At 41.6% G+C, this 12,272-nt stretch overlaps 1 protein-coding gene across 1 annotated transcript in view; it reads left to right on the top strand.

The window, feature by feature from the left end:
* The window catches only part of PTPRG (protein tyrosine phosphatase receptor type G), a 408,497-nt gene extending 401,457 nt beyond the window's left edge, over window positions 1–7,040 (top strand). Inside the window, exons 26-29 of the mRNA XM_056334994.1 lie at window positions 751–897; window positions 1,690–1,832; window positions 4,906–5,041; window positions 5,772–7,040. Coding sequence (XP_056190969.1) covers window positions 751–897; window positions 1,690–1,832; window positions 4,906–5,041; window positions 5,772–5,918 — 573 coding nt within the window. The 3' untranslated portion in view covers window positions 5,919–7,040. The remainder of the gene's footprint in view (window positions 1–750; window positions 898–1,689; window positions 1,833–4,905; window positions 5,042–5,771) is intronic.
* The last annotated feature ends 5,232 nt before the right edge of the window (window positions 7,041–12,272 follow it).

Below are 12,272 nucleotides of genomic sequence, written 5' to 3'. Positions count from 1 at the left end.
CATGTATGTGGTGAGCCTAATTTCCTTTCTCTGCAATAAATTAGGAATTTGCAGTTCTTTTTTAAAGAATAGCTTTGTCAGTATGTTATCTACATCTTGTCAGTTAGGCTACTCCAGCACTGAGCCTCTTCCATCATTCACAGTCTCACTGAGGTTTTGCAGCGTCCCTTCAGTAGAGGAGTTTTGCTGGAGAACTTGCATTAAGTTAAGACAGTGGTTTTTTTCAAGGCTAAGAATATTTGGGTTTTTTCCTTCCTCCTTACTCCCCACCTCGCTCTTAAAATTCCAGCCCTACATAAGTTTCCATCAATCTTCTACCTAGATCTGAATCACAGACCTTGAATTTTTGGATTAGACTACAATAAACACAAATTAAAATAATAAGCAATTAATTTTTAAAGGTCAATTAGTTTTTTTCTAAACAGATATCTGAATTTCACACAAAACTGTGTCAGCAGGAGGTAATAAAGCCTGGGATGCAATATAAAGGTTAAGTATGAGTGAGCGAAGATAACTATTTCCCTATGAAACCAATTAAAAAGCAGACGTTACCTGTTTGGACACACAAAGGAAGGATCTGGCAGGGTTACTGCCTACTGTAACAGTAAATTTGGTTTAGACAGAAATGGTTTGTAAAGGTCAGCTCTCAACCATCTCTATTTATCAAACCAGTTTTTTGATCCACTGGATTTTTCAGCCACACAGAAGGTATCTGAAAGGCTGCAGTAGTGTGTTGTTTCATTCCTCCAGGCAGAAGATGAGTTTGTGTACTGGCCAAGTCGCGAGGAATCCATGAACTGTGAGGCCTTTACTGTGACCCTTATCAGCAAAGACAGACTGTGCCTCTCTAACGAAGAGCAAATTATCATCCATGACTTTATCCTTGAAGCTACCCAGGTAAAATAAACCTCCAAATGTGGGTCTTGGCTTTTCATCAAAATGTTATTGACGTAATTCAAATATGGAAGAAGAATTCAGAGTTCAGAAACAGTTCTGAAAAGGTTTTACTTGTAAATGCATGTGCGTGCATGTTGCTCACGGGGGAAAGGTATTCTCGTTGGCCCCTCTCTCTCTCACATCTTCTACTTCCAGGTAGATTCCTTTAGCTATTGAGACTGTAGTATTAATTGTCTTATTTTAAAGTGATAACATTGATTTTTCATTTTGAAATCACAAAAGTAGATTCAATTATTCTTTGTAAAGTACACGAAGGTTTATTGTCCTATTTCTGCTTATAAAATTCACCACTTATAGTTTCATTGTTTGGGGGTCTTAATTAAGGGGTTTTATGTAAGTACACCTTTTCTGAACTATAAACCTGCCTCTAGTTATCTATCCAGATTGCAGCTGGATTTTGCTGCAAGACATTAATTTGCAAGTCCTTTTAGGTTTAAATTCCTCGGTTGCTCTCCTCTTGTTTGACTTTGAGCCATAAGGGCTCTGAGAGGTTTATGTGGATATAAGCCCTGAACTCAAATGCAAAATCTTTTATCAATCAAACATTTTGTTAAAGTTACATTATTTTGGGGTGTTCACTGTTACAGAGATGCCAGAGCTGTGTGTCTTCTTCTTTCTGTATAAAAGAAGATGGTATCTCTTCAGATTGTAGTGAGGATCTTCCCTCTTTCTACCTGGAGTGGATGAATGTGAAACTAAATAGCTAATGCCCAGGCTGGTGTTTCATTGCAGGATGACTACGTTCTGGAAGTACGCCACTTTCAGTGTCCTAAATGGCCAAACCCAGATGCTCCCATAAGCAGTACCTTTGAACTTATCAATGTAATCAAGGAAGAGGCCTTAACAAGGGATGGCCCCACCATAGTTCATGATGAGTATGTCGTCTCTTTTCTCCCATTTATGTGCAGGTTACTCAGTTACAGCACGCTTGTTAGGAATGTTGTCCATTCTTGCATGGAGTAGATGGGGTTTAGTTGTCTAGGGAACAGGATCAGACTGTTTAATCTTCCAGGGATGAGTTTTCAGTTGGCACCTGAGGACAAGCACATTTTGCTTAGCGTAGATTTTATGTTGGTCATAATCTTAGATGGACTCAGAAAGTGAGGCTGTTTGCTTTGTAAGCGTTTTGGATTCTTCTGCACCCAGAAGTATCCCAAACAAATCCTACAACCTGTTTTGGAACTCAGCAGAGCCCTGGTTTAGACAGGGCTCTAAGCAGCCCAATATGGGCTTATGGAACCAGTTTCAAAACAGCCTGAGCTCCTGTCTAACAGCTGGGGTTTAATGTGCCAGGTAAAACAGAACAAGCTCAGTTCAGCTGTGTCTCAGGATGATCAGCAGAAGTATCTTGTGATAAAGGGCCCAGGTTTTCTGAGAGAAGATTTATTTTTCCTCCATCTGCTTCCCCAAAAACACTCAAGGGGCCCATATGGCACCGGGAGGGAGGGAGGGAGCCCCTAGCAGAGGGCCAGCGTGTCCCAGCACTTGTCTCTGCTGTAGTGCAGTGGTGAGCATTGACTGGCCAGCTGTGTTTGAATGCCCAGTTATAAAGGGCGCTAAATATTGCGTTGCATATTATTACTTTGCACACGTTATGGAGCTGCAAAATGCCATTGTAGTGGAGCTGGAGCCCGGGTCTGACAGGCTGTCTTTGGAGGGACTGTTTCCTGGTGGGCAGAGTGCTTCTTGGCATCATTCCAACATTAAAATCCCAAGCAAGCCCAATTTCTGCCACTGCTTGAGTTGCCCTTAGAGTGAACACTGAGCCAGCAAAAACTACTTCTATACCTGCAGCCCCCCTGCGCTCCGCCCGTTAGACCTTTTGTCATTGCTACAAAACAGAATTGGTGGGAAAATCTTGGGAATCTTCCCCTTCTGTGCAAAAATGTTGTTACCATGCTCTAGTATGTCAGCAGTCAGATCAGTCTTCACGCTGCTGAGTGAGCTTCCACCTCGCACCCGCGTGTTGCTGCTGCAACAGGTTTTTCCCAGCTGACTCCTGCAAATGGTGCCTTGGGCTGCAGCAAGTAGTTTTTCTCCCACCATCTCCTGCCTTGCTAATGCACAGTGTAAGCTCTGTTGCCTTTTGCCAGCACTGATTAATTTCAGGCTAGTTTTAATATTCATGTTTTGGGTAGTCTGAAGTGAGGTTTTGCTACTCTTGCAGTATTTAAGATTATGTTTTACAAAATTAGAACCATTATTGATTTGGGCATTTCATGCTAGACAGAAGGAAAAAAAAAAAACCAAAATTGCATTCCTCCTAACAGTGCTGAGTCATTCTTTCTGTAAATTGCTTTTTTGGTTTATTTGTCATATTCAATGATTTTATTTTTATGCCTAATACATAATGTGGATTCTGCTTTTCATTGGAGCCTAAGCAAATGTGGCTGAAAATGAAAATTTCCCTTTACTACATGTAACAACTATATCACGTAATCCACTAATAATTACAACTGCAGATTAATTCCAAATATATGAATTTGCAGATACTAAATGTATGTGGTATTTAGGCAGTACATGGTGGGATGAACTTGATAACGATATTTCAAAGAAGTTCATAAATTCCAACTTGAGGCAGTTGTCAAGATTTTTAAATATAACTGCCCATATGTAGGCAACTAGATAAAGATTTTCTGCATAATTTTCCATGAGAAAAGCCTTCATGTTGTTGGGAGCCGGAGGTTATCAGCCCAAGTGAAAATGATGCTGTTAGACCCTCAGGGGCATTTAGCTGTGTCCCATCAGGCACATCCACCGGCCACTTTGTCCGCTATCCCTATAGATGATCAGGCAGAGCCATGTATACGGTTCTGCTTCTTCTGCTATAGACTTCATCAAATATAGCAGATCTATTGTTATCTGATTTCTGTTTCCCATTTCTAGGCAAATTGAGTTTGCAAAAATCATATGAAATTAAGTCAGCATATGTCTCAATTTCCACAGGAATGTTGTAAAAAATCGTAGTGGTAATCTTATGATACCAGATGGCATTGCAGCACTTGCCGATTATTTAAGTTTTCCTGTATAGCTCTCCAGACGGTTTACAGAGCAAGTCAGCACCGATGTCCCCTTTTACAGGTGGCGACATTTAGACACAGACTTTCTCAAAGTCACAGAGCAGACCCATAGCACAGCCAGAACAGAATTTCAGCCTCCCGAGTGCTGGGAGAGCAGAGGACAGCTGAGGCTCCTCAGAAGCACTTAGGAGCCCCTGTTCCTATGGCTCCGTTACGCCGTGCCTCGCCACTGCATGTACAATTCAAGCATACCCACAGTTTTAGCAGCAGTAAGATTTCCACCTGACCAGTATCTCAAGGACACATTGAGTCACGCTCCTGATGAATAACCGTTGCTCAGGTTCTTATTAAATGACAGCACAGCTCAACTCTTCAGAATCCGTAATGTCTCTGGGGTGCCCAGCTCAGGGATGTTGCCTTTTGCCAATAAATCAGACCTAAGGAAGATGCTGAGATGTGCCCCATTTACTTGTGAGCACCTCAAATCCATGTTAGTTTTCTGTAATTGTCAGATGTGGAGGAAGAGGCGAAGTCTCATTTCTTTCTAATCGTTTATGTTTTGCTTGAGCTCACACTAATGAATTTAAAATACACTCAACTATAATGCAGATGCTTTCAGTACATGTGGCATGTGAGAACTGATTTCCGTGTGACAGGCTCCAGGCTGGGTATTTTTAAATGGCTCACGTTCTCCTGCTGATGGAGTTTTTTGTGTTGAGTACTGCAGATATCCTGAGATGACGGGTGTACCATCCAATTTCTTCTGCAAATTAAAATGACTAAAAATTAGCCAGTTATAAAACAAGCATTTAATAGATACAAAGATGAACCACAGTAATCGAATAAGACTCTATCAACATTTTCATGGCTCTGTGTCGGTGCCCAGGTACGTTTCTGAGTAACTTCTCATTTTGGTGTGGTTTTTCAGGTATGGAGCTGTGTCAGCGGGAACGCTATGTGCCCTTACCACTCTGTCCCAGCAGCTGGAGAATGAAAATGCTGTTGATGTTTTCCAGGTGGCAAAGATGATAAATCTTATGCGGCCTGGAGTATTTACAGACATTGTAAGTCTTTAAATGGAATATAAATGGATAGTTTACAAGGTTTTCATCTGAGACCAAAAGCATGAACTAAACCACACATCGCATACGTTATCAAGCCATACTGCATGCTGCAAAGCAGAATTTGCATTTGGGCTTTTTTTTGTACAGTTGTCATTTGTTATAAACCTCAGTCCCACCGTGTACGTCTCTGATTTGCAGTTTGGCTTATATCTCATAGAGATAGGGGGCCACTGTATGGGCAGCCCTAGCGGAGAAGGACCTTTCCGCTTGTCATCACCCCCCTGCCAGCCCTGGAAGGTTAAGCTGTGCTATTCAAACCTGGCATGTTGTGATCTGAAGGGCTGCAGCAGGGCAGGTAGAGCTGCAGGGAGATCAGGCTTCAGCAGAGGGGCTCTCCACTCTGCAGCGAGAGCAGCACCCTTGCCTCGGCGTGCATAGCTCTGCTTGTACGGGGGAACAACCTGGGGCTGAGCTCCGGGCTCAGGTATCATCCTTCCCTCCTGTAGTATTTAATAATATATCAGGAATAATATAATTTACACAAAACTGGAGGTTTGGGTTGGCAAGGTTAAACTAGATTAACAGAGGCAATTGCTCTCTGAGTCTTTTTCGTTGCTCTGTGTGTGTCTAGTAATGAACATCCACGACCTTTCCTGGAAATGCCAAATTTAAGTGCCACTCGTTTCTGTACACTTAAAAGGATTGAAGTAATTTGTCCTTTCTTTTCCAGGAACAGTACCAGTTTCTTTATAAGGCAATGCTAAGCTTGGTCAGCACTAAGGAAAATGGAAATGGTCCCATGACACTGGACAAAAATGGTGCTGTGATGGCCAGTGACGAATCTGATCCCGCAGAAAGCATGGAGTCTCTTGTCTAATCGGAAACCTGAAAAGGCACTTAATTTGTAGAACTTCTGAAGACTGAGTGAACTTTTTTGAGGCCTTTTTTGCCAGACTCTAGGTTATACAATAACCCAATTACTTTTTTACACTGATAAAAGTTTTGATATTTATTTTTTGCCATTTTATGTCTTAATGGTATCCTACTGAGCATTTGCACCTCTGTTTATTTCACACAGTGAAACGCAATTTTATCTAGTTTGCACTATATGATCAGTGTTACTGCCTATAATATTCTAATACAAGACAAGCCCTGATGTGACATTCCATGACAACAAACATATGCTTTTCCTGTTTTGTTTAAATGCAGTGAACTTTTGCTAACTACAGTGACCCTCGAATCTTAAATCTTGAATGCTAGGCCAGATGGATTCTTTCTACAACAGATACTGTACCCCTTCATACCATATTTATTATTTTAATGATCACGTCACCGTTTTGGTAACGGTATTCTGCATTCCAGTGGAGTGGATGAGCAGTGTTCATCCTTTCTTGACAAAACATAGCAGGTGATTATTGGCTACAGTGGAAGTGTAATAGCCTTGTGGAGCTGAAACAATTATTTCTGTATTGTTTCAAATTGCTGTTTTTTACACAGACATGCCTAAGACTTGCTTCACATGGAATATATAAATTACATACACTATGATTATAAATTAGATGCAATTCATGCGTGGGACGCAGTGATAGGTTTTGAATTTACAATTTGGAAGTTTCCCCATGTATTCAGAAAAATGTTGATTTTAGTTTTTAACCAGCCATATGATGGGAAAGTGTTTTGATTTTATTCTCATCAGCGCCAATACAGTGAGAAATCTACTACAACCCAAAGTCAGACCTGTTTTCAGATATATTGAAGGTAGCAATATTTTACATTACTAAGCTATTCAATATTTTAAACACATTAATTTCCTTACTATTTCTTGAATATGACCTCACACCTAATGGTATGTTACATGATGACAGGCGTTTCTTAATTCCATAACTGTTAGATGCCATTTTTACAGGTGTGTAATTTTCATACTTTAGTGCTAAAACATAAAGTACTGATCCATATTTACTGGTGAAGCAAACTAATAAAAAAACTACCTATAAAGTTACACTCTCCCTCTTTTTTTTGCCAGACTAATTCTTTAGCACAAACCTAGCTTATTGTGTTTTCCCTCCCGCACCAATAAAATGTTTTCCTCCAGATTATAGAAATAACTGAATTATTCTTTGGAGCATTTAAGTATACATCCTCACTGGCTCCCTTTTCCTTTGTGTTTGGTTGCAGTTCAAGAAGGTCCATCCCTATTTAACAAAAGAAGTACATACTTAATTCTCCTGAAAATTAAAGCTAATCATGTCCTTCATAGCTTGGCTGAGTAGGGAGGGGTTATTGCATCTGCCTTGAGAAGGAAATACATCATTTCAACCATCCTGACGTCTGGTATACAGTTAAAGGCACTATCCCTTATATATGGCATTAGTTTCTTCTAAATTTCAACTGCACAAAGCATGCATTGTAAGTTTTCAGGACTTGTCAAAATGTTGCAGTGTATTTTTTTTTTTTTTTCATTTCAATTTGAACCTATTAATTTCTGCCAGTCCAGTCTTGCGGGAATACAGAGATTTGGCAAGGTTCTGTGCGTTTTCATTTGCAAGGAAGCTGAAAGCGAACTGCTTAAAATTATATTGAGAGTAGGTATTTTAGTTGAGAACCTCATGAGGTACAAACTGATATGGTCTCGCTGGGAGCAGAGGAGCTATGCAAACTGGTATGTGCTAACATCTGGCCTTTTATTTTTAATAAGGGAAAGACTTCCTAGTATGATACACTTGATTAATTCAACACCAAAGTATTCAAGAATTCATCAGCAACCTTTTACACAGTCACTTTTTACTTCTCAGTTTGTTGAATCCCTCCATACAAGTTATCCAAATAACTGCTAATGCTGAACAGTATAATATATCCATGGTTTCAGTAAGGAAATCCCGTGTCCAGCAACAGCTTGCCCAAATAAAAAAATGTGCAAAATGTTTCAAAAGATTGCTTGTTAGTTTGGATCCCCGTTGCACTGGGACAACCTGGTACCGAGGAGGGAGTCAGTTAACGTCTGGGAGGAGGTAAGGCTGGCTTTCCAGTCCTACACCCCGGTAACGAGAATTAAGTAAGTTTTCAAGTAGTGCTGCCTGCAGGGGCTGGAAGGCTCTGCTGAGTGTTCTGCTGGCCAGTGTGCATCAGCGTTAGAGGCCGGGGAGCCCCCCCTTGCACCCCCAGTAGTGATCCTGGCCCCAGGCAATCCCAGCTGGTAGCACGGAGGGACTCTGATGAGTTGGATCAGTTCAGGCTGAAGTAATTTAAGTTCCTGGGGAGGTGTAGGGAGAAGTTAAGAATCCAAGCCCTGACAAGAGCTAAGTGACACAAAGATTACTGCAGGCATCAAGAGGGCTGCATTTGTTCAGTACTTTCAGCTGATTACTTTTCATTTCACTGGCGTGATGGAAGATAACTGTGGTTCATGACACACTGCCTGAATATCCTTGGTTTAATCCCTTACCTTCTCACAAGTTTTAAAAATCAATGAAAGAAGGCTGTGGGGTTTGAACTTCGGCAGGTGCTTTGGAAATCCATGCGTTTGCATTGGCATTTTCCCACACCTGAGATACCTGCTTGGGGTCTAATCCATGGGGAAAGAATTTACACTGATGTTCTTTGAGTTCTCCATGGATTTTTTTCTTAAGGGGGGGGTCAAGCTGTGTGTTAAGCGCTGTGTTGACAGTCAGATAGCCGAAAGATGGTAGTGATGCATTAGGCTGGAAGTGGATGAAGCTAGGAATTGCTTGTGAAGGTCAGGATTAAAAGCATGGAAGAGCCAGGTCTATCCCACTGTAAGCAGCTGCGGTTCTGCTCTCACAGGGGTTGGCACCCTTTCCCTGGGGCTGAGCGACACTGGCAGAAGGAGCGAGTGCATGTTCAGGGGTGTGCACTCATACTGCTGTGCTGAGATGCTCTCAGGAGTGTCTGGCCAAAGCCCCACTCTGTGCATCACAACTTTTGCCACACCACCCCCCGCACTGCAACCACCCCGTGGCATTCGGCCGGGATGTCTTTCATGCATCAGAAGTTCCCAGACAATGTGCAGGCCTGTGAATTAAGAGAGCCTGAGTCTACCCCATCGCTATAAAATGTGGTCCTCAGCACCAGCCCTGAGAAATAAGGAGAGAAAGGACTGAAGTACACATGTATATCTGTGTCTACATTTAGAAAATACTGTTTCTCCATGTCTTGCATGTGTAGACCATGTGAAAGTCACAAAAGACTTTTATGCTTTGAGCCCATAAGAGCAGGCAAGCTTTCCAAGAGGGAATGCTTGGAAAGCTGCTGTGTCATCTTAATATCTAAAATGGGTGACAGTCTCAGATGAATGCCCTATCCTGCAAACGCTCCTGTACGTGAACTTGGCATCACTAGGAAGGTCTGGGAGAGCCAGTGGGACTGCTCAGGTGTGCGGGCTAAGCCTCAACTCTTCTGCAGGACCAAGGTCTAAGAAACATTCATTTTAAACAGCATTTGTCCTTAGTATTTCACAGTGTCTGTTTCCAAATATTAGTTTAGGAACAGGAAAAAGAAAAATCTGAAACCCTTAAACTGCTTCTTGTGTGTGACTGTTTCCATACTGTGGGTCTGTTCTAGGTTAGTGGAATCATTTACAGGATCTGCAAAATTCCAGTTGTTTTTCCAGTTTCTGACTGCTTGAATTGCTTGAATCCAGAGTGATACATTGGAACATTAGGAGAAGAATCTTTATGACACAGCACAACTGCCTTCTTATTAATCTTTTTTTAAGCTGATATATTTTATTTAAAAGCTAAAAATATAGATATTGATTCTACCAAAGATACATACTACTAATTCTCAGCAAAACAAAACCAACTTAATTTAAAAATAAAAAATAAATTAAAACGTAGTTGTCTTAAAGATTTAGCAGTCTTTCTCAAATTCATGTCTTTTGACATCAGATCTTGTGTTCTGAAGTTTATGTTCAAATGGTGCCAGTGAATTTTTATATGAAGGGAGAATGCCTATTTGTTGATCCACTGCATTGCTTTGCTTCTTTTTTCTTTTTACTTTTTTTTTTTTTACAGACGTAATTCAACTCTTACTGTTACCCCCTTTGCTCTTCTTCTCTTTGTTGCCATTCTAACAATGTGAACTACATTGGCTTTACTTATCAAAGGAGAAGGAATGCAAAAATAGAGAGAGAAGGAACTGTAATGAAGAGATTTGGCCTCCACTTTGTCTTAGCTGTTAAACTGTTTTTAGTGGTTTTGTTAACTATTTGCAAAGGGAAGCATTTTCTACAGAGGATAATTAATTTCAAGAAAAATGTCTTGAGTTTTAAGAATAAACGTCTCCAAAAGAGGAGATAGTCGATTTTATACAATGTCACAACTCTCCAACATTTGGGGTAGTGACTTTTTTTTGTTTTGTTAGAACATTTGAAACTAGAAAGCAGCCATTGTTTCTAAAGACCGAAGCATTCATGTGTACTCCTATTTTCTTTTCCTTCATTTTTAAAATAGCAAAATCATTAAAACTGTAAATATTTTGTTGCTTGGATAAGCATCTTCTGGGAACTTTGTATCTATGGTATATAATCATAGAATTTTATATTTTCATATAAAGCTAATTTTTTTCTAGTTTCACCTCCTTCCTAGTTCTGTGGTGGCTATGTGAATACATACCTTCTGTGTATCGAGGCAGTGAGACACCATCATCACACTCCAAAAAAGATTTCCACACATGTCATTTATTTGGGGCAGTGATTGTGAAAGTTGGATTTATTTTTTTTTGATTCCATTGTCAGTGTGTGCAATAGGAATTAGACTTAGCCAGTCACTGGATACGTTTGTCTCATTGATCCATTCAGAAAAAAAAAATGTGGTGTTTGGTTTGGGGAGAGGGTGGGAGGGAGTATTTTGAGGGAGATTTTTTGTTGGTTTTGTTTTTTTGTTTGGGGGGTTTTTGTAACTTGAAGAATCTTCTTTTTGTTATGTTAAACTATATCAAATCATTCTATTATAGTGTTATTTAATATGTAAATTGTATTGCTATACATAAAATAAAGTATGGTTTTTGATGTATTTACAGACTTCTTCCTTATTTGCATCAAGTACACATACAGAACAGATGCACAAGTCAGTATTTCATTGTCCCAGGCGTGCAGGAAGAATGATGAGATCCAAGGCCTGCTTTAATTAGATCTCAAATTTCCAAGCAGTACTCAGCTGGGAACAGTCTCTCAGTCACTTGACAGTGGAGATCACCGTTACTTTCTTAATTGTCTCCGACTATTAGAGAGCTGCCAGTAAACCCCTTCCCTCGCCACTGGTCCTCCCCAGACTATTGTGACCCATCAGAATCCCTTTTGGAAGGGGTGTTGTCTCCATTCAGAACAGGACCTCAGAGCGTGGACGTTATTGCCAGCTCCTTTGGGTGCTCCCTTCCTTCGCTCTCACCCCGGTTTATCAGCAGGTGTCTGCCTGGAGGAACGGGGGCTTCCACCAAGCCACTGTCACCTGATGTGTTGTGATAACCTGCATCTACTCGCTGCTTACCTAACCCCAGGGCTGTGGTAGAAAATGCAAGAGTACTCATCCCCATCTCAGGCAGACTGGGAGGGAGGGACAGATGTTCCCAGTCCCAGAGATAAAGCAGCAAATATTCCCCATGGAGCACATTAGCAGTCATACCTGCCTGCCGCATCTGAGCCAAGAGCCGTCACCCGCAACGGGCGTGCGCTACACCACCAATGCTCAGTGATTTGCAACAAACCCCGACAGCTCTGCATACCGCCTCCCGCGCCGGTGCTGCGCCGAGTGCAGGCGTTACTTTGTTGTCATTGTCCTTGTGGGAAAACCGCTTGGGTTTGTGGATACGTTCTCGTTCAGATCTGCTGCCAGCAGCGAGCTGCAGAGGCACTGCCTGCCATGGGGCACGGCAGCTGCCTGGGCTGACAGCCTTTGGGAACAGGGCAGCATGCAGCCTGCAGAGCAGTACCTGCACGTGGGCAAACACCACCAATAACTGAAATTGCTGGTCGACGTGAAATTGCCGGTTGAAATCAATACACTGCATGCCTGCCCTCTTTTGTGTTGCTGCGTTCTCACTTGTGTGTCCATGTTCTGGCTGACTGGGAGAAAGAGGGAGCCCGGGACACTAAGACAGGGAAGCGGTGAGTGTGGCACGGCAGTGCTAGCAGTACAGCCTGCTGGCTCCTGCAAAGTCCCTGACTTTGTAGCATGCTTCCTTGCTCCAGGGCACTGCCTCCTGTTGCACCCCAGTA

The sequence above is a fragment of the Falco biarmicus genome, chromosome 4, assembly GCF_023638135.1.
Source record: "Falco biarmicus isolate bFalBia1 chromosome 4, bFalBia1.pri, whole genome shotgun sequence".
NCBI lineage: Eukaryota > Metazoa > Chordata > Aves > Falconiformes > Falconidae > Falco > Falco biarmicus.
The sequence above is the reverse complement of the archived record's forward strand: the minus strand, read 5'-3'. Positions and strand labels throughout refer to the sequence as shown.